Source organism: Podarcis liolepis (genome assembly GCF_965112155.1).
Source record: "Podarcis liolepis genome assembly, chromosome: 9".
Classification (NCBI taxonomy): Eukaryota; Metazoa; Chordata; class Lepidosauria; order Squamata; family Lacertidae; genus Podarcis; species Podarcis liolepis.
The window spans coordinates 24,089,967-24,112,883 of NC_139564.1; the positions used below are offsets into that span (position 1 = coordinate 24,089,967).

At 44.1% G+C, this 22,917-nt stretch overlaps 1 protein-coding gene across 1 annotated transcript; it reads left to right on the forward strand.

Annotated features, from left to right (window-relative positions):
• Nucleotides 1–2,032: 2,032 nt before the first annotated feature.
• On the forward strand, nucleotides 2,033–22,658 carry HADH (hydroxyacyl-CoA dehydrogenase). Its single transcript, XM_083459338.1, has 8 exons — nucleotides 2,033–2,242; nucleotides 7,697–7,825; nucleotides 10,130–10,287; nucleotides 14,410–14,536; nucleotides 16,512–16,601; nucleotides 17,678–17,750; nucleotides 20,702–20,818; nucleotides 22,204–22,658. The coding sequence occupies exons 1-8, from the start codon at nucleotides 2,123–2,125 to the stop codon at nucleotides 22,320–22,322; spliced, it is 933 nt and encodes a 310-aa protein (XP_083315464.1). The 5' UTR covers nucleotides 2,033–2,122; the 3' UTR covers nucleotides 22,323–22,658.
• The last annotated feature ends 259 nt before the right edge of the window (nucleotides 22,659–22,917 follow it).

Here is a 22,917-nt window from a genome sequence, read left to right on the forward strand (position 1 = left end):
AATGTGTGCTGCCCTGTTTTCAAGTGGAATCCCGTTGGATGTTGTAGGAAACAAGAACGCTGGCCTGGATATAGCTTGGATGTGTTCTAGAAAAACACTTTATGTTCTTGCTGCAATTTTTTAATTGCTGTACTTTTAAAAGTGTATAAAATATTTCAGTTGACTGATGGCTATCTCCTGAACATCTCAGCCTGATTTACTTAGAATCAAAGCAACCTTTGATTGCACTGTAACTTTTAAGTGTGCACTCCTATGATCTGGATGTAATCCTCTTGCTGGAAATGGCATCCTTGTGCAATATTCATCTTTGAACTGCCCTGGAATTCATCATGTTCTTGTTAATTTTATGCCAATTACAAATAGCGCTGTCCTTTGGCTTATGATGCTGTTATGTATCTCTCCTTCCTTTCAAAGTTCTCTATTCCTACCCCCACCCCCACCCCCCAAAAAACCCACTATAACTTTGTAGAGTCAATTCTGCAAAGGTATAGTTTACAAAAGTTTAGCACAATCTGTAATGTGGGTGAAGGAGATAATTTCTCAACACCCCTTGTTTCTGCAAATGTTACTCAGGCACAACGCAAAACTCCAGTGTACACTCCATAAGAAACCTGTAGAAGTGTGGAGCACATGGCAATATACTAACAGCCAAGAGGACTGGATTTCTGCAGCTAGTACTGACTATGGTACTACCAGAATGTGGCAGCTAGACTGGTGACTTGGAGTGGCCGCCAAGACCACATTACACCCATCCTGAAAGACCTACATTGGCTCCCAGTACATTTCTGAGCACAATTCAAAGTGTTGCTGCTGACTTTAAAGCCCTAAACGGCCTCGGCCCAGTATACCTGAAGGAGCGTCTCCACCCCCATCATTCAGCCTGGACACTGAGGTCCAGGTCCGAGGGCCTTCTGGCAGTTCCCTCACTGTGAGAAGTGAGGTTACAGGAAACCAGGCAGAGGGCCTTCTCAGTAGTGGCACCCACCCTGTGGAACATCTTCCCATCAGATGTCAAGGAAATAGGCAACTATCTGAGTTTTAGAAGACATCTGAATGCAGCCCTGCTTAGGGAAATTTTTTAATGTTTGAAGTTTTATTCTGTTTTTAATGTTCTGTTGAAAGCCACCCAGAGTGGGGTAGAAATAATAATAATAATAATAATAATAATAATAATAAATAATATTACGGTAGGTCTTTTTAGATGGCAAACAGTCATTATTTGCTTTCACTTTTTTAAAGTAAACAATAGTTTTGTGGCTCCATATGTCATTGTGGCATAAGCTAGAGCCCATTTTATCTTCTACTTAATGGCGCAGCAAGTTCTAAAGTTTGCAGCGACAGACTTGCAGGGCGACCTCACAAACTCCATTTTACTCAAAATCAAAGACCATTGTGTTCCATGGGGTTTTCTCCCTAGAATGTTTTAGCACTGCAGCCGAATCCCTTTTATATATAATGGCAGTAACAAACTGACTCCTGCAGCTGCTGAGGCAGCCATGAAAAGTTTTAACGCCTAAGCATGGACCCCTAACAGAGCTGCACTCCTTAATCACCTACAGCAGGCATAGGCAAACTCAGCCCTCCAGATGTTTTGGGACTACAACTCCCATCATCCTTAGCTAACAGGAAAGGGGTGGTGGGAGTTGTAGTCCCAAAACATCTGGAGGGCCGGGTTTGCCCATGCTTGACCTACAGCCTTCACTACACTGACCGGTACAAACTACAAATCCCAGGATTCCTGGCGGGTGGTGGGTGGGGAGCCAGGTGCTTTAAATGCAGGCTTCAGATGTGACCTTTGCTACGAGTTTTCCCGGGGGAATATTTTGAGCGTGCATTTTTTTCTTTTCTTTTGCTGGAAAACAACGTCTGAAGCCCGGAGCGGGGTAGGGTCGGATATTCCAGGGGGAAACCAGCTGGACACCTACGTTTCCCCTAAGGGCCCTAAAGCAAGCAAGGCAATGCAGAGGAGAGCTGCCGAAGTGGCGGAGGCGGGGACGCCTTTAAGGCCCGAGCTCCCGCCCTCTTCCCCATTCTCCTCCTCCTCCGCCGCCTGGGCTGCAGCTCCGCGCGCGGCTCCGCGGCGCCCACCCCCTCGACCCTTCCTGCTCCTCCCCGGTTCGCCATGGCCTTCGCCACCCGCCCGTTCGTGCGCTTCTCGTCCGCCACCGCCGCCGCCAAGAAACTGGTGGTGAAGCATGTGGCGGTGATCGGCGGCGGCCTCATGGGCGCCGGGATCGCCCAGGTGAGCTGCGCGGGGGGCGGAAGGGGCGCTGCTGCTGCTTCAAAGGGGCGGCAGCTGCAGCAGTACTTAAGTACTTGCCAAGAAAGCATTTTCTCTTTTTTTATTCTTAAAAATTTAATCCCTCCTTGAATTGCACCGAGGAATTTGGGCGCCCCGAAACCTCACAAACTCCCAACAATCTTGTTCCTCTGTGTTGGCGAAAGAGCTTCTTGCCAGGAAAACTCCTTTCGAGTTTAATTTCTTAACGCCTCTTTACAAGTGAAGGATATTGGTAGGTTATGCAAATGTTATTGTAAGGGTGTCTCAGAGCAGCTGGGAAGCTTGGTCTCCCGACGTGGTAAACGCGCCCCGCCCCTTTGCCCCTGACACGTGTGTACGGTACACACGTGTGTGTTGCAGGTCTTATTAACTCGGAGGCTTCCCGCCCACTTGAGCGCATGGCTAGTGCAGGCTTGTTGCTCAGGTTCTCGTGCCTCGGCTGCGTGGCTTTTTGAAGAGCAGAAGCAAAATTGCGCTTGGGTGTTTTGGCTGGGAAGATGCACATTTCATATCAGATAGGCAGCAAAATGCATGTGGCCTGAGTGGAATGTGGTTGGGCAAATGTCATGGTAAGTGTTCAAGGTCTTAGGCAGGAGGAGAGAGCGTCAAATTTCAAGTTATTATTACATATTTACCCCGGAGGGTGGGAGAGAGAAATTAGAATTTTCTGCCCCTGCAGAAAATGCATTAACCATCCAGATATGTGGGATATTTACCTCAGGAGGACTAATAAAGAGTAGTGCAACTTAACCCCCCTCTATGATCACATGTTTTGTCATAGGGTTGCTTAATTTTTTTGCAGCTGTGAGGGCCCTTTGCAAGACTTGGTTGCCTGGAGTTGAGGGTTCCCACTTCAAAATTAACACTAGCAGCAAAGGAGCTCCCAAACCACCTGTCTATGCCAAGGGAGAAACCAGTATTGTGTTCAGTGGTCTTGGATTGTGCAAATAGTAGACCATAAAACACAATATACAAATTCACTGTACCCTGAGTTCCCTCTGTGTGAGGCTGTGAGCAGTGATAAGGGAGAGGGTTTTTTTGGGGTGTGGTGATAGGATTGTGGACCTTCTCTCCAGTCACGTGTGATTTTTATACCTCTCCTTGTAATCTGCCTTTCCGGATCTGTTAAGAGCTGGCGCCTGTCTCTCTTAGGTTGTGGATGTTGCTCAACAATATGCTGCAGGGGAGTAGACAATACTGCTGTTGCAAGTTACATGCATGTCACATTGGGTTTCACAGAGATTCTTTAATTGTGGTTTTGCTGTTGAATTGTAAACCGCTATTTGGAAAGGCAGAGGAAAAACTTTACAAATGTTTGCTCTTCTGCTTGTTTTTCCAGAGACTCAAAAGTGGTTAACGGCAGTGCTGTTTTTCTAGAAAAAGAGGTGCCAGAGCTCACCATGAACACCTCCCTCGTTCTATAATAATAATAATAATAATAATAATAATAATAATAATAATAATAATAATAATATTTATACCCCGCCCATCTGTCTGGGTTTCCCCAGCCACTCTGGGCAGCTCCCAACCGAATATTAAAAATACAATACAGCATTAAACATTAAAAACTTCCCTAAATAGGGCTGCCTTCAGATGTCTTTTAAAAGTAAGATAGTTGCTTATTGCAGTGTTCCCCAACCGGTGTTCCGTGGCACACTAGTGTGCCGCAAGACGTTGCCTGGTGTGCCGTGGGAGGGAGGCGGGCGAGTCGGGCAGCGAGAGGCGGGGCGGCGGCGGCGAGGAGAGGCCGCCCAGCGCGGGGCTCTCGCCGTCTGCCTGCCTGGCTGCCTGCGTGGCGCTGACGTCACGGGGCTGTAACGTGCCCCACATAGGCACACGCGGGGCGGCGAGCGAGCTCCCTCCCACATCCCATCGCCGCTCGCTTCGGCCGGCCTACTGGGCTGTCGCAGGCGGAAGGCCTGCGCATGCGCGAGGTTTTCACGCCTTCGGGATTCCCTTCACGCCTTCCTCCTCCCGGGTCCTTGAGAGCGTGGGAAGCGGCAGCGCGAGACCGGCGTTGAGCCTGGTAGGTATTGCGCTTGCCAAGGCAGTCATTTGGGAAATGAAAACTTGCAAAGCAAGCAACCAGTTCAATCTGAAGTACGTGTATGCTTAATATCCTGTATCTGAAACCTGTTCTGCCCCCTCCCCCCCACTTGGTGCCATTTTCATCTACACATGCAGCAGAGTAAGTTGACCCAGAATAGTACCAATTCAGATGGCAGATGGGAGAATGACAGTGCTGAATGCTTTCCCATGTAGAACAGTCCCTGCAAATAAAAACCTAGCATATTTGGAAGAGGGATGCTAGCCTAACCATTACCTTCTATGCTGTTACTATTTTTTTATTTTTTTTTACATAAGTAAAAAGTGACCTTTTCCCATCTGGCATGGTGGTGTGCCTCAAGATTTTTTTCATGAAACAAGTGTGCCTTTGCCCAAAAAAGGTTGGGAAACACTGGCTTATTGCCTTGACATCTGATGGGAGGGTGTTCCACAGGGCAGGCATCACTACCGAGAAGGCCCTCTGCCTGGTTCCCCGTAACCTCACTCCTTACAGTGAGGGAACCGCCAGAAGGCCTTTGGCGCTGAATGATGGGGCCTACCTAAGAGGTGCCGGAGGTGAGTTTGGGCTGGAAAAAAGCCCTGATAATAAAAACAGACTAAAGCACAAAAGTGGGAACACCAAAAGGTGTTTCCCACACACCCCTCCAACAGTACACCTCTGTCTTGTGGGGAAATTGAGTGAATTTTCAAATAAAAAATGATTTGAGCTTTGCATAATCCCTCTGTTTTGTTTTTTAAAAATTGGTCTGATCCATTCCTGTAATGCTGGTGCTTGTGTGTTTTTCTCTATAAGATAATAATAATAATAATAATAATAATAATAATAATAATAATAATTTTTATACCCCGCCCATCTGCCTGGGCTTCCCCAGCCACTCTGGGTGGCTTCCAAAAGAATATTAAAATACTATAATACATCAAACATTAAAAGCTTCCCGAAACAGGGCTGCCTTCAGATGTCTTCTAAAAGCCTGGTATTTGTTGTTCTCTTTGACATCTGGTGGGAGCGTGTTCCACAGGGAAGGCGCCACTACCGAGAAGGCCCTCTGCCTGGTTCCCTGTAACTTGGCTTCTCGCAGTGAGGGAACCGCCAGAAGGCCCTCGGTGCTGGACCTCAGTGTCCGGGTAGAACGATGGGGGTGGAGACGCTCCTTCAGATGTGTTGAAGTGAGAGGAATATAGCAATTAACTCTATAACCAGACTGTTACTATACTGTTCAAGTTTCTATTTTTAACATATCCAAGAAGCACTGCAGATTGGTTTTATAGTATCATTTCTGTGTTCTTTACTTAAATGTCTCTTTCATTCTTTGCTTATAAAAACATTAAAAACCCAACACCTGTAACTACTCCTAGCCTGCTTCCCATTGAGCACAGTCTTAAATAAGATTCATCTTCCTCTCCAGTTGGCTTCTATACATGCAGTGATAGGGGTAACATCTTGTTCTTTGTCTCAGGCAGCAAAATGCATTGTGCTGGCCTTCTTCCCAAAACTGCTTACTATCTTCCCTATTTTGTAGATTCTTTTATGTAGGAGTATGCAAGTCTTCAAGTTACTCATGGTCTGCAAGTGAAATGACCATTTTTGCTGTCTTGTATTCACTAAAAAGCTGGTGCAGTAAAAGGCAACCATTTATTTATATACACCCTATAAGGAAGGGTATTTTGCTAACATCATAAAAATGCACTACCCAGCTTATTGCAGAAACCTTTATATATATTTTTAAATATATATGTTAAATTTCCAAGAACATCTCATATTGCAGAGAAGAGATTTTCTTCTAGAACTAGGTCTTGCCATGTCAGAGAATGTCTGTTTTTTTGGGGGGTGGGAAATGATTGCTGTTACAAAGTAACTTTTCTAAAGCAGGAAATGAGTTCTGTTACCATGTTTCATCTCTGTGGGTGTGACAGGTGAAGGTTCATCTTGAAAACCTTGTCTCTTTTTGCTGAGTGCCTTTTGCTCCAGTAAGGAATGTGAGGGTTGGCTGAGGCACATTTTCCATTTGCAGTGATACTGCCTGCCCTTTGGTACCTAGGGAAATGTTTGGTCTTCCCTCACAATTCATCAGTTTCACCCCTCCCGCCTTTTTTTGTTTTTTCCCAGAAGGTAGAGGGCTGTAACTACCTCGCCCCACCACTTAAGACTGCTTGCTTAAATTCTTGTTCCCAATTGGGATCACTGGCACTTTGGGCACATAGCGATGACAGATGTTCGAAGTTCTTCAGAGCTCCTAGATTTTCTTATGGCCTGAAGGGAGGACTTCTCTAGGTGCACAGATGCATATGTTTTTGTTACTAAGCCCAACACTTCTCAAATTGAATTATTCTTTAGGGGGCACGCTTGGGCACAACCAGTTTCAGTTGCTAGTCTGAAGACTGTTGCAAAAGTTTGCTGCCGAGTTTGGGCACTAAAACTGGATAAGGTTGAGCTGAAGAAGATTCGAAACACTCAAACAAAACACACGTGGCATTTTCTTTTCTGCTTATCCTCTTTATGTACCCAGATGATAAACTGGACCAAGGCCCTTTGCTTTTTTGCTTTTATAATTTTGCAATTTTCATCATGGGTATATTTTGTTTGCAAGGATGTAACACTGGGAAGGTTGGATAATCTGTCTGATAAGGAGATAGGTTTAGAGATCTGAGCTCCATATAGAAGGTAGCTCTTTATCCTTGTTGGCAGCTGCTGAACAATGCTGGTTTCTTTCTGTAGATGTTTAGCTGCACTTTTTGGCACTGAAGGGCCATAGCTCAGTTATAGAGCCTCTGTTTTTCATGCAGAAGGTTTCCAGTTCAATCCCAGGCATGTCCGAATAGCATCGCAAATGGCCCCTGTCTGAAACCCTGAAGAGATGCTGCCAGTCATTGTAGACCAGGCATGGCCAAACTTGGCCCTCCAGCTGTTTTGGGACTACATCATCTCTGACCACTGGTCCTGTTAGCTAGGGATGGTGGGAGTTGTAGTCCCAAAACAGCTGGAGGGCCATGTTTGGCCATGCCTGGTATAGACAGTACTGAGGAAGCTGGAGTGATGGTCTGATTTGCTATAAGTAGGTTCCTGTGTTGCTGATCCAGAGCAGTATAGTGGTTAAGAGTGTTGGGCTAGGACTGGAGTTCTATGAAGCTAACTGAGTGATCCAGGCCAGCTACAATCTCAGCCACAAATCCACCTCACAGATTTGTTGTGAAGATAAAATGTGAGGACAGAACCATACCTTGAACTCTGGTTGTTAGCCAGATATAAATGTACTAAATAATTAAATATTAGTAATGGGTGCTCACCTCTTTTTCCCATGGGTTGCTTTCCTTTTTCATCATTATTTTTCTCCCCTGTTTTTCCTGTAGATTGCTGCAGCCACTGGCCACACTGTTATATTAGTGGACCAGTCAGATGAAATACTGAATAAATCCAAGAAAGGAATCGAGGATAGTTTGAAAAAGCTGACAAAGAAAAAGTTTGCAGACAAACCTGAGGTGGGATCTTTATTATTTATAAATATTGGAAATAATGGTTGCATGTGATAAATCTACCTTGTTTGTTTGGTTGTAATGCCTAGATAGACAATTGTTAGATTAGCATAATATTTTAAATAGATTCCTTTCAAGAGCTGGGGTGAATTCCACACTTATAACAACTCTGCTCTTTCCCCTACCCCCAACCTCGGTCAACAAGCAAAAGCAAACTTCCATACGTAGGCTGATTTTTTGCACGTTACCCTTGCAAAAGGGAATTGTAAGAAGGTGATCTTGCATTCAGTACCCAAGGCTGCCGACAGTCTACAACCCTTCTAACCACTTGCTTGTGTGGACCTGCACATACACACGTCTTAGCAAATTGGGGAACTGAATCTTGCCTTTCCCATCCTTACATATTGCGCCTAGTGATATGAAGATGACGTCAATCGTGTGTAGGGAAAAACCTTAAACACGATGCAGAGTTCCCAAAAAGAGACCAGAGGCAGTAGTACTTCATCCAGCAGAGCTTTACTTGTGCTGAAGGCAAAGGGGTGTAATGGTCACAAATCCAGATACATTCAGGATTGGCACAGTCCCTAAAAATATCCATTTGCAGCACTTGCAAAAACTTACAAACTTGTAACAAGGGTAAAACTTAACACTGTAGCATACAGAAACAAAACACCACACCAGAAGGCAGAGAGAGAGAAAGAGAAAGTAAAACCCAGGCTCCTTCTGGCCTATACAGTGGTACCTCGCAAGACGAATGCCTCGCAAGACGAAAGAGTTTTCCGTTTTTTGAGTCGTTCCGCAAGACGAATTTCCCTATGGGTTTGCTTCGCAAGACGAAACGTCTTGCAAGTTCTTGCGAGTTTGTTTCCTTTTTCTTAAAGCCGCTAAGCCGTTAATAGCCGCTAAGCCGCTAATAGCCGTGCTTCACAAGACGAAAAAACCGCAAGACGAAGAGACTCGCGGAACTGATTAATTTCGTCTTGCGAGGCACCACTGTATTTATAATCAGCATGATCTTAATTGGAAGAGATAAGAAAACCAGTTCAAACCAGCTTCCCAGAAGGTATAACCCAAACAACTCATGACCCTTCTGCCTGCTTCTCTCACGCAGAGAAGCTTCTAGTAGCTTATAGAATCGTCTTGTATTAATCAGAATAGGAAAGATCTGTACACATCAGTGCACTTTCTGCACTGACAGATAGTGGGAGGGCAATGCAGTCCTTTTCTCATGGCCAGACCGTTATTTAGTTAAGTTTGGACTGACAGTGGCAGTTCCCCGCTGTAAGGGTGGTGGACCCATTTGGATGGCCCACCCTCAGAGACTGATGGAGCCGGATATGTTCCTGGATGTTCTGGGGAGTTTTTCAGTTGATAAAGCTGGTGATCCTGTCAAAGCCCTGGTCTCTCGATATGAAATGATGAGATGAAATGGGAGGTTGACATTATCGCTCTTGAGTGTCCCTTCTGGCTTTGTGCAGCCCGAGCTGCTCCAGGCTATGAAAAGCCGGACAAGAACTGGAGCGCAAGTGGTTCAAGTCTTGCTGGAAAACTGGCTGAACACTGGTAAATAACACATAATCATGTGTACCATGTGGCAGTATGGACTGTGGAAAAAGTCTCATTTTTCAGCTTGCATTGCGTCCCCAAGTAGGTAGCCATCGGAATTATTTCTGTTCCATTGTCAAGTCAGTTATTGAGGCTATTCGCTTTTCTCTTGAGTTAATTTACCGTATTTACTCAAATCTAATGCTCACCATTTTTGGCCACCTTTTTTCACAAATTACATTGAGAAAATTAAGGGCGCACTAGATTCAAGTAAATACGGTACTTTGCTAGTGGCTCCCTATTTGTGGACTGTTCTCCCCAGGGACGTTCCGCTGGCGCCTTCATTATACACCTTTAGATGTCAGGCAAAAATGTTCCTTTTTAACTAGGTTAAACTTGGTTGATTGACATCTGCTGCCCTTTAAAATGTGTTTGTAAGGGGGGGGGAATTATTGGGTTGTCTTTGTTTTCATTATGTTTTTATTATGTATTTTCTGTTTTTTATGAACCGCCCTTCGATCTACAGATACAGGGCGGTATACAAATTTAATAATAATAATAGTCTATATTGTGTGTTAGGAGCAGCAGTGTGCTAGGAGACTGGGGGATTGCAGCATTCATGCACAGCTAGCAGGAGCTCTTAATTTCAATGTGCAGCACTATATTTGTTTTATTTGTTGAAACACACTTTTTCCGTTGAAATTGTAATCCTTCCCATGAAGGCAAATGAAATGCTCTGTGAACAGATTTTTGTTTTTTTCTCAGGCTGGTGCTGAGTTCATTGAGAAGACCTTAAAGAACCTGACCACGAGCACAGATCCAGTCTCTGTGGTCCACAGCACTGACCTTGTAGTGGAAGCCATTGTGGAAAACTTGGCAGTAAAAAACGAGCTCTTCAAGACATTGGATAAGTTTGCACCAGAGTATGTTCATAAAATGTTACAAAACTAATGCAGAATGTCCTTGTTATCTACTAGTTTTCACTAAAATATGGGCCTGTACAGAGGAGGGGAGGCAAACTGAAATTTCCTATCTAGTCACCCTTTCCCACTGATATTTAGCTCGATATTTAGACTTTTCGGATGCTTCCAGATGGGGACTTGAATTTGTAGACAGATTATTGGGATATCACAAAATAGGTTGTTGCTTCCAGGGTTTCTCTCCCCACTTTCTGAAAGCAGATTAAATGGGAGAGGGGACTGTGAGCTGGTATGTAAAACCTACGATCGTTAAGCAGACGGTGATTATTTCAAGATTCATTGGTGAGCTTTTACCTCCTCCCAAAAACTTGGGCAAAGAGGTGCCTCTTCAATTAAAAGTGAAAAAGAAAAAAAAATATTGCAGCTATTTCACCGGCAGTGCAAACTGAGATGCTTCAAAAGAAAGCATTCAGTATGAAGATTTAAGTTCTACAGGAAGTTTGGAAGTTCATCGTAATTCCGTATATATTATTCGGTGGTAGCTAATCATTTGAAGATTCCTGTTTCTTTCTTTTTTGCTCACGGGGAGAGAGGCCTGAGAACTGAGTGAAGATACTAACTTCTGAAGCGAACGGAGGTGGAGCAGTTCTCCGCTTGTGAGCAAAGATTAAAAAGATATCCCTGTGCCAAAGAGCCACCTCCAACCAATTATTTATGTAAAGTCCCGCCCAGGCCTCCAGCTGTTCATGCCAAAGAAATTTAATCTTTGCTACCACTGTAGTTTCTGAAGAATCCTACCCTTAAGTGAGCAGCGTTATACTTTCTTCTAGACTGATAAAATAACCAGCTAAGAAGGCTGAAGGGGGGGGGGGGAATAATATAATACAGACCTATTCTAAAGTGGTATATTTATCAGATTGACTTGGTTATTACTGAATGTTTGTGGGAAGTCTGCTGACTCCTATTCTTCTTCCACAGTAGACAGTAGTCTGTTACATTTTACATTTATTATTTATTAAAAACATTCTGTGCCACCTCTCGCATCAAGTCTCAAGGTGGTGTACAGTAACATTTTAAAAAATAACATTTCAGTGAGATAAAGATAACAGCTGACAATCCAGGGTAAAATTAAGGTCTCACTGAAATTAATTGCCCACAAATGCCTGGGAACATAAATATGCGTTTAACAGGCTTTGAAACACCATCAGTGTTGGTGCTTGCATCAGCTTTGACGGCAATCCCTAGACAGGGTACCACTGCGGAGAAGCCCTCTCTGGCCATAGAATCATAGTATTGCAGAGTTGAAAAGGGGCCACAAGGGCCATCTAGTCCAACCCCCTGCAATGCAGGAATCTTAGCTAAAGCATCCATAACAGACGGCCATCCAACCTTTGCTTTAAAACCTCCAAGGAAGGAGAGTCCACAACCTGCTGCTAAGCAAGTCTCCAAGGACTGGAGCACAACGTGGGGGCCTCAGACCAAGTAGGGTAAGGTGTTCCTTTGACTAACCAGGTCCCAAGTTTAGAGCTTTACAGGGGAGAACCAAAGCATCAGACTTGGCCCGTAACCTCTTGGCATGTAATAGCAGGACGCCCCAGTGAATAGCTTAGCTGCTGCATTTTGCAATACAGGCGACTCCCCACTTATGCAGAAGTTTCGTTCCAGGCCCCTCCGTGTGCATAAGTGAAATGTGTGTAAGTGGGTTGCCCATTGCAATGCCTGCAGCTTTCTGCCCAACAGCTGTTGAGCTGAGTAGTGTGGCAACAGCAAGAGCTCCCACGTGCCATTTTGGACCCCTTGGAGTCGTCCTCCTCTTGGACTTCTGGCTCATGGACATCCTCTTTGGCTCAGGCCATGGGGACTTTTCAGCTCTCTCCTGCCATTTCAGGTTAGAATTTAATTACTAACATATTTCCCTGCAGTTACGTGCAAGTGAGGAGTCGCCTGTATAGTTTCAGCCTCCAGACCAGCCTTTAAGGAAACCTCACAGTGCATTACGGTAGTCCAGTCTTGAGGTTATCCGTGCATGAATTGCAGTGGCAAAAGTACCTATGTCCAGGAAAAGTTGCAGCTGGCCTACCAGCCATAACTGCAAAAAGGCATTCCTACTGACTGCAGCCACCTGGGCTCTGGAACAAGGAGCGTCACACATAATCAGTTCAGAAGGGTACTAGATTAATCAAGTGGCAAACTTTAAACTGCAGCTAATATTATTATTAATTAATTGCACCACACAGTTGAGTAAATCTTGCATTAAACCTGTTAATAATTCACTGGAATTGATTGGGCTTTACCACTTCTAGAAGCCCCCCCTTTTTTGTACATTTGGACCACATTCCTGTCTTCCTGTTAACAGAGACTTTATAAGAGACTTATAAAATTAGTTCATCACAGAAAATGAGTTCACTAGCTGAAGCAGAATATAGAACAGTGAGTGGTGACTTCTGAACCATACTATTTTAATTTTTATTCCCATTATACAGCCCACAAGGTGGCGCTGCAAATATGGGAATAGATTTTATTAAGGGTATTGGAGTGGTGCTGGAATTTTAAAGGATGCACTTTAAAAGAGTGCGCCATGTAGACGCTTATTCTGAACTGAAAGCTTGTTGGAGGGACATCTGGCTATGACTTCTGTGTCACTGAATCTTTACTTGAGATTGAGAAAGACACAGCATTTTGAAGGCTGAAATAAAATGAAAGATGTAACTTTTTAACACTGCAGCTAGTAAGGTTTTGTTGTTTCTGGGTACATGGGACATAATGCAATTGCTGCATGTCTAAAGAGCAAGTAAATCACACAAATACAACCAACTTAAAATACAATTGCAATTTATTTTATATTAAGTGTCCTAAGCCTGCTGTTTATTAAATTCAACCTTAGAGCGGGGTAAAGGTAAAGGGACCCCTGACCATTAGGTCCAGTCGTGACCGACTCTGGGGTTGCGGCGCTCATCTCGCTTTATTGGCCGAGGGAGCCGGTGTACAGTTTCCAGGTCATGTGGCCAGCATGACTAAGCCGCTTCTGGCGAACCAGAGCAGCGCACGGAAATGCCGTTTACCTTCCCGCCAGAGCCGTACCTATTTATCTACTTGCACTTTGACGTGCTTTCGAACTGCTAGGTTGGCAGGAGTAGGGACTGAGCAATGGGAGCTCACCCCGTCACGGGGATTCGAGCCGCCGACCTTCTGATTGGCCAGTCCTAGGCTCTGTGGTTTAACCCACAGCGCCACCTGCGTCCATAGTAATCATGATGCTTAATAAAAACCACTTAATAGGCATAACTAATGTAAGTTAATATGTTGCATTACAGTATAAGTAGCAGAAGGCCAGGCCCCATTTCCAGCAATAACAACTAAGACAAAGGACTGGGTGAGGAAATACGTTTTTACCTGGTGCCAAAAAAACATTGGGGTAACTCAGAGGGAAGTTCACCCAGGAATTGTGATATCTTCTATAAACTATTACTTTAACATGCTCTATGTGGGGCTGCTTTGGGAAAGTGCTCAGAAACTTCATCTGACTCAAAGAACATTGCTAACTGGGGCTGGCTGTAGGAAGTATACAGCTGCCTTGCTAGAACAGCTTCATTTTCTACTGGTCTGTTTCTGGGCAGAATTCAAAGTACTGGTTATCACCTATAATGCTCTATATGGCTTTGGCCTAAGCTATCTGAAAGACCATACTGCCTCATACGAACCTGTTCAGGTTTTGACATGTTTAGTGGGAGGTCCTGCCACCCTCACAGGAACGCTTGGTCAGGAAGCAAGAGAGGGACTTATCTGTCCCTGCTCCCAGACATTTTAATTTCAAGCAGTAAATTTCCAGGGTTCTGTCTCTTTACTTCTGTAAAGTGTTGGACCAGGACCTGAGAGACCAGCATTTAAGTTCCCACTCATCTATGAAGCTCACTGTGTGGTGTTGGGCCAGTCACTGCTTCTCAGCCTAACCTACCTCACAGGATTGTTGTGGAAATTAAATGAGGAGAGAGAGAGAACCATGTATGCCACCTTGAACTCCTTGTAGGAAAAATGTGGGGTATGAATAAAAATAAATAATAGCCTATAGAGTCCTGGAAGCAGAGAACATGCAACTGATGCCAAATGCATGTCGTTTCTCCACAGGCATACCATATTTGCCAGCAATACTTCATCATTGCCCATCACGGAGATAGCCAATGCTACCACGAGGCAGGATCGCTTTGGCGGCCTACATTTCTTTAATCCGGTGCCTTTGATGAAACTTGTGGAGGTAAAGGGGTTTTGAAAATGTTCTAAAATGTTGCAGCATGGCTGGAGTGTCTTGCTACCTGTGTGTTGCAGAGGTTCTCCATGTTTGTTGGTTTGTTTGTTTCACCTTCTGTCTCCACGTTTGATCAGTCATGATCCCAGGGCAGGTTTTTGCACCACAGATAAAGGTAAAGGGACCCCTAGCCACTAGGTCCAGTTGTGGCCGACTCTGGGGTTGCGGCGCTCATCTCGCTTTATTGGCCGAGGGAGCCGGCATACAGCTTCCGGGTCATGTGGCCAGCATGACTAAGCTGCTTCTGGCGAACCAGAGCAGCACACGGAAACGCTGTTTACCTTCCCGCCGGAGCGGTACCTATTTATCTACTTGCACTTTGCTGTGCTTTCGACCTGCTAGGTTGGCAGCAGCAGGGACCGAGCAACGGGAGCTCACCCTGTTGCAGGTGATTCGAACTGCCGACCTTCCAATCGGCAAGTCCTAGGCTCTGTGGTTTAACCCACAGCGCCACCCATGTCCCAGCACCACAGATAGAATCATGTTAACTTACAGTAAAAACCAGGATGTGATTTAAACATCAGACTTTTTAAAACAAAATTTTAAAAAATTGAGCAGAAAGAATAGAATATTGATTCACAACTATCACATTATGTTAGCACCCTCAGAAGGCCTGGGGGGAAGATGTCACCAACAAGTGAGTGGGGTCTGTGCTAGCCACACCCGCCAAGTGAGGGTTTCCCATAGTGATGTTTGTTGTTCTGCTCTGGTCATTTCTAGTGCTATTTTGATAGCACAGGTGTTCAGAGGGTAAAAGCTGCTCAATTAAGCTGGCGCTCAATATTCAGGTGGGGCTCCATTATTCCCTCTAATGGTGAGAGTCGAGAGAACCGGAGCCACAAGAGGGCTTCTGAGGAACAGGTGAGCTTACCGTACTTCCGGCTGATCGTCCCCGAAAGAACAAGGAAAGTTCTTCAAAATGACTGTCCCGGGATAGGAAACTCCTCATGACCATAACCACATATACAGACCAGTGAGATCTTACATGTGAACAGAATGCAGCTTTTTATCCAGAAAAGAGTTAGATGATTTTTTTTTAAAATCACTGCATGTAGACTTTTTCTCATGAGTAGCTGACACAGGTATAGATTACTTGTACCTAAGGAAAGCATGGTATGTGTCCACCAAACCTCCACATTACCTGCCCCCCCCTGCAAGATCCATGGAATGTGAACCACCTTGAGATCTACAGATAAAGGATGGTATACAGATTTAATAAATATCAGTAATAATGTTCAACAAGTGGATAGTCTGCATACACAATAGTTGAGCTGTAGAAATCATAAAAGTGTATGCTGTCCTTCACCTGTTGATCTCAGGGCAATTCACAACATAAAATTACATTACAGTGGTACCTCACAAGACGAATGCCTCGCAAGGCAAAAAACTCGCTAGACGAAAGGGTTTTTTGTTTTTTGAGCTGCTTCGCAAGACGATTTTCCCTATGGGCTTGTTTCGCAAGACGGAAACGTCTTGCAAGTTTGTTTCCTTTTTCTTAACATCGTTAATACAGTTGTGACTTGACTTCGAGGAGCAACTCATAGAACATGGTGTGGTAGCCTTTTTTGAGGTTTTTAAAGACTTTGGTGATTTTTGAAGCTTTTCCAAAACTTTCCCGACACCGTGCTTCGCAAGACGAAAAAAATAGCAAGACGACAAAACTCGCGGAACGAATTAATTTCATCTTGCGAGGCACCACTGTATAAAAACCACAGAAGACATAATAAAAATAAGAACAGCAACAGAACAATAATCACCTCCCCCCCCTTCTGCATGTGTAGGGACAGCGTGTACCTGTGTTCAGTGTGAGCAAGTATTGTGTTGGTCCCTCTCTCAGGATGGCTTCTTTTATGAAAGTTAAACTTGTTGTTGACGTAAAGAGAACCCCCCCCAGCCCACCCACCTTTGATGATTTTGTTCTTAGGTTATCAAGACGCCAATGACCAGCCAAAAGACTTTCGAGTCCCTCATGGATTTCAGCAAAGCATTGGGGAAGAATCCGGTCTCTTGTAAGGCAAGTATATTTTATATTGTGGAAGGGGGGAGGTCCAGGTAAGTTCAGAGTGCTTCAGACTTGGCTGCATTGGGGAATTTTTCTTCTTTGCTCATGAAGTCATCCTTTAAATTTTAATTAAAAAAAAAAGTCACAGACAACAGGTTGCCAAAAATGATTTTTTTAATAAGACTCAGTGCTCTGCCAGCCCCCTCTGCCTGCCTCTTACCATCCGAGGGGTGGTTCTGGCTGTCAGCTGCCTCCTTAATTTCATTGCTGCCTTTGTAGAACTTGAGCAGGGAAGAGGATGGGCAGAAAACTAGAATTAGTTGGCTCTGTCTGCCCTTGGATGTGGTTCCACCGAGTGTTGGTCTCACTGCCTTCTTCCAGTCGCAGAGGCCAGTCACCGCCATTACTGACTAGATTGATTACTAATGATCATCATATCTGAAAGGCCAGTCCAAGCCAAATTGAAGAGATTTGGGGCAGGACGGGAAGAGAATAGTAGAAACGACAAATATTGTAGAACAATTCATGATGCTCATGAGATAAGCTAGTGTGCTGTAATGACTAAGACTAAGCTCAGGAAGTCATTGATTTAAATTTGCCAGTAGGTGATCTTAGACAAGTGCTTCTCAGCTTCAGCCACCATCACCAGCGGCTGCCAGATCTACATAATATAATTTATTGACTGTTCGTTTTGGCTCTTCACATTCTTGCTGTTTGGTTTCTGTTTTAGTAACTGCATTTTAATTATGGGTTGTTGTTGTTGTTGTTGTTGTTATTGTTGTTATTGTTTTTTGTAATCTGCTTTGAAGTGGAGGAGAAGGAGAAATAACACACAAACATTGGTTAATAATACTAGTCTAACTTGCAGAGTTACAAGCTAATGCACGTGAAGCACTTTGAACATTGGAATGCGTTCTGTAAATGCTAACATAGTATTTTTGTCAAAACAAGGAATGCATCAATTGTCCATTGTATTCTGTAGCTGATTCTCCTTCCTTTTGCTTTCAGCGTAGCAGGCACATTTTGAAATAACTTACCAGTATAGAACTTGATAGGGTCCACTTTAATCCCTGTCTTTCTGTTGACAGGACACTCCTGGGTTTATTGTCAACAGGCTTCTTGTGCCTTACCTGATGGAAGCAGTTCGGCTCTTTGAGAGGGGTAAAGATAAGCAGAGTTCTGCTTTGTGGGATATGAATGGCTTATTTGTGTTGTGCTGTGGAACGTTCTCGAGCAATCATTTTCTCTGGCATTTCATACTGTGTCAGAAATCAGAAAGAAAAATAAATTCTTGGAACTATTCCTGTTAATGTGGGCAAATTACCTCTATGAAGTAGGTACTTGTGTGAAAATGGTTGTTTTTTTGTTCAGTTAGATAAAACCCTTTTGGCATATGCACACAACTTGAGAGTCCACACCAGATCTGTTCTGACATGTGTTTCCTAATTTTCCCATCACTCTGCTTTTCTTTCATTGTAAGTGCAGCATTGCTCTTATATTCCCTGTGTGCTCAGTTTGTTCATTATCTAGCTGTGTTGACAATACAACATGGACTAGAGAGCTGGTGCCATTTTGCATACTCTGGTGGCACTTGGTTAGTACAGTCTGCATGGCCACAATCCAGCCTTTTTGATAGAGCACAGTGTGTTTCTTATCTGCCATTACAACTCTTACTCATTTGTTAAAGATACCCCCCCCCCAATACGCAAAATTAGCTTATTGGGCTATGGTACATAGGATATCTCTGGAACTGGACCTATTAATTACCATTTCAATTAAACTGGGAAGTGCCAAATTGCAGTTGGAGGCATTGTACTGAACAATGTTCTTAAGCTTTTTTATTTTAACTCTATGTACAAAATTGGAGCCAAAAAGAATCTAGATACATGAACTGAAAAGTGAGTATTAAAAAACATACATCAATAGGCATAATTAATAATGAGTTTTGTTCTTCTTGCCCAGGCTGGGTATACTCTGGGCTAAAATATCCAAATTGTACATTGGGTTCTGTAAAGACCTATGTCAGGTACAGGTGGCCTGCTGCAGCAGTGGGAAATCTTGCTCAGAGATTTTTTGTTTGCAAGCATGGTGCTCGCACTTTCAAACCCACCTTTATGTCATCAACATTAGCCTTGCATCTGGCATTGCTTGGGAATTTTAAGAAATCAGCAAAATAAGTGCAGTTTTACATCAGTGTTTAAAATCAGTGCAATTTTAAAAGATCCAGTCCGCCATCTTGATTCAAAATGGTGTCCATTTGCAGACAAAAAGCCTGATTCTTGATCTCAGGAACCATCGCACAAAATTTGGTTAAGATACCTTAGGCGGTTTCCAAATGCTGCATCGGGGACAAACAATTTCCCCAAAAGACATAGTTGATGCCGTTAGAGATAGGAAACTTGCTTTAAAAAGACTGGTCTTTGGGAGATTGGATCCTAGGATCTACCCATAGTTCTCTCTTTGCCAGTCTTTCTTACATTCCTGGGCCAGCACAAATACTTTTGAGCAATGAAAATGTCTTGGGGCATTGTGATCCATTTCTCTTCTCCGTGTACCATTTTACTGCTACAGTGGTTCATAGGGTAGATGGGGGTTGAAGAAAGCAGTTTGATGGGAGTAGGAATAATGAGCCGAGGGCAAATTAACTGCTAGCACAAAGTGCTGGACAGTTCCTGCCCTGGTACTGTGTTGATGGAAATAAGGAATTACTATTTTTGTCTTTCATACCTGAGAGCCTGGCTTGAAATGAGCCTTGTCGTCTTCAAAGGAAACACGCTTGTTGTGTGAAGAGCTAAAGAGAAAGTTACTCTGTTGTAACTGTTCAGATTAAGCCCCCTTTCATGGTTGTCTGCTATTAAGAATGTTATTTCAAACATTTTATTTGGAAAGCAGCCTTCCCTTGCAGATGAAAGACCTCCATTATCAGGATCTCCGCAAATATATTTTAAATATTAAAAGCTCCCTTTGTAGTTCATAAAAGTGTCTTCAGCTTGTGAAACAAAATTAACTATACTTCTTGCTTATCCATCAACAAATACTGCTAATTACTCCTCAAAGGCAGTATAAGAACAAATTAGAGTGATTTTTCAAAAAGCAAAGGAGTGGCATTATGGAAACAACTTTTGTTTTATCTGAAAGCTCACCATATAAAGTGCTTCAGTTAAATGTTGCATTCCTGCATGCATAAAATATATATCCATTTTAAATTTACATGGGTGAGAAACGGGATGTGGCTTTGTCTGATTAAATGTATTCTTTAATTTAAGTCTTCGCCCCCTCCCTTCGGCTAAGTAGCATCCTGATTTTTGTTTTTGATGTGGCTTTTAAAAAATTTAAGACTTGGGATTTTAAGAACTTGTTGGAAAATGTATTAAAACTAATGTGGTAAAAGAAAAAGAAAAAAGGTTGGCATCTCACTGCAACCCGATGTTTTGCTTTAATTGTGCCAGACTTGAGAGAGGTTTTATTCATTCCAGCAGGAGAGGTAAAGGCCAGTGTAATTCTATGTATTAAATTGTAGTTCATGGCTTGGTCCTTGGCCTTTTGCTCACACCCTCCTAAAAAAAATAAAAAAATCAAAGTAAGATGGAAGTTCTAGCATATGATTTTTCAGACTTTCCATTTTCAGGGAGCGCTTTCTACTTTAACACAGCTTTCTGAAGAATCGCCTAAGCCTCCTGCCATGGAATCTCTTTACACTGCACAGGATTCTGTTTGCTGTGCTCATGCTGGGCACTGAGCCTGCATTTTTGCATCAGCCTCAATGCCTGTGCCTACTGCCATGCAGACCCTGCTGCTGTGCCCACTCACCTCCATTTGCAGGTAAATGGGGAGAGGAGTGATTCAAGCTCAGAATGACGCCACTGACCCCTGTTAAAAGCAGCGCATCAGGTGGTCCCCATCCCAAACCACTGGGAAGCCACACCTTTTGTGATCTATTAACTGGTATTCGGACGTTGTGCAGTTTCTGCAGCAAAGCCCTTCTTAAAAGCTGCTGCTTTATTGAGTGCAGAGCGCAAATGCCTTAGTGAGTTGGAACCAAGTTTTAGGCCTCGAAAGAAGGGAGTACAGATGCTGACCTTTGTTAACCCACCTGTCAATTGTGTCCTTAGGAGATGCAGCAAAGGAAGATATTGACGTTGCCATGAAGCTCGGGGCTGGCTATCCCATGGGCCCGTTCGAACTCCTGGACTACGTTGGTCTGGATACCAGTAAATATATTATAGATGGTATGTACATTTTTCCTGACAAGCTTGATATATACCATATTTTTCGCTCCATAAGACGCACCTGAGGATAAGACACACCTAATTTTTAGAGGGGGAATGCAAGGGGGGGGATTCTTTAAAGGGAGCGCTGAGCAGAGCCTGTATGCATCCCAGGCTCTGCTCAGCTCTCCCTTTCACGAGCTGTGAGGAGTGCGTGTGGGGCGCTTGCAGGCTTTTCCCCGAGGAGGGAGAAGGGCAGCCCGTCAATGACGGGCTGCCCTTTTCCCTCCTCAGGTACAAGCCCCCAAGAGCCGCACACACGCTCCACGCTGCTCTCTCAAGGGAGCGCGGCTCTTGGGGGCTTTTCTGGGAGGTGGGGGAAGGGACAGAGCTGTGCGCTCTGTCCCTTCCCTCACCTCCTGCAAAAGCCAGGGATAGCCCCGCGAAGCCTCCGCGGGGTATGGGAGTGAAGGCTCCCTGTGCCCTGCGGAGGCTTTGTGCGGCTAAGCCAGAAGCTAGAACAGCTAGACGGAGTGCTGCACAGTGCTCCCTCTAGCTGTTCTGGCTTCTGGGATAGCCGCGCAGCCTGCATTCACTCCATAAGACGCGCACACATTTCCCCTTACTTTTTAGGAGGGAAAACGTGCATCTTACAGAGCGAAAAATACAGCATCTATTTTACATGCATCTTTCCTTATCAAAAGAAACCCAAAGTGGCTCACAAGTTGAAATAGATATGGTGTGTCCCCTGCCCCCTGTTCTTGCAAACTGCTAACGGGGCTTTGTGAAACTTCAGTTGTGTTGAATTCTGTTGCTGTTCTCACATGGGGGGAAAGTGGCTGTTCCTGAGAATCACAGAAGAGGGTTCCTTATTGTCTGTCTCAGTCTTGCTTCTGGTAAGAGTGAGCTTGACTAAACTACTGTTTATGGTAGGTTCCCCCCCTCCCCACTGCGAGGGGTCTTTGTCAACAGTTCCCTTGGAGGTGCTAAAGATGACAGTTGCATCAGCACAATCCCTATGTTAGGGAGAGTTTTAGTGGTCCTGGGGCTGTGTGTGTGTGTGTGTGTGTGTGTGTGTGTGTGTGTGTGCACTCCTAGAGCAGGCTCAGGGAACCTGTGGTTCTATTGATTTTGGACTATCGTTCTCATCACTATGGGAATCTGCATAACATCACCTGAGTCACTAAGACCTGTGCTTAGTGGAAGAGGTGCTGGATTTTCAGAATTTAGTCCTAGAATTCTCCTCCAGTCCTTTTTGAGCAGGTGAAGTGTGCAGTTCCTCCCTCCATTCTCCACTACCCCAGGTGAGTTAGTTGGGAATGAAGGCCTTGAAAATAACCAGCATCTGATCAAATTGAGACTTTACGTAACGGGCACGCGCTGCTCCTTTCCCCCTCTCTCACCAGGGTGGCATTTGTTAGAGCCAGACAACCCTCTCTTTGCTCCAAGCCCGCTGCTGGATAAACTCGTAGAGGAGAAGAAGCTGGGGAAGAAGACTGGAGAAGGATTTTACAAATACAAATGAACTTGGCCACGTTTTTCCAGAGTTAAGGATAACCTTCTTGTGCCATTTGGATGTACTTGGAATGCTGCTTAATCAGGCCTTTTAAAAAGAAGTAGTCAACACTACTATATAATCAAAATGCACAATGTGTCTTGAGGCAATTGTTTTCCCGGGTTAATGATTTTCTCGATCTATGATTCTGAGAGCTTTACATTCTCAAAGTGCCTTTCTTTCATAAGCTCCCTGTCTCAAAGGCCAAATAAAAGGGGTCTGAGTTAATAAGACTTGTAACAAGCATCCTGTTTAAGAGGCGGACACTTGAATGCGAATAAAATAGTCCCGAGATCATCTTGATAAGCAGCACACTGCTTTTAATTTATCTTTTTCCTTCTTGGCCAGTAGGTGGCATTATGACAGCATTGTTGTGAATGCAAGTGGAAACACAGTTTTTGCATGTCAACCAGTGACATTTTATGAAAGGCAAGCTTGCACCTACTGGTGCAAATGAGTGATACCTTAACCACTATCTCCTTTATTCTATTGTCTCTGTATAGGTTTTCAGCTTTAAACCTGGACGCGTGTACTTGCCTTACTTAATAAATAGAGGTGAAGGAGA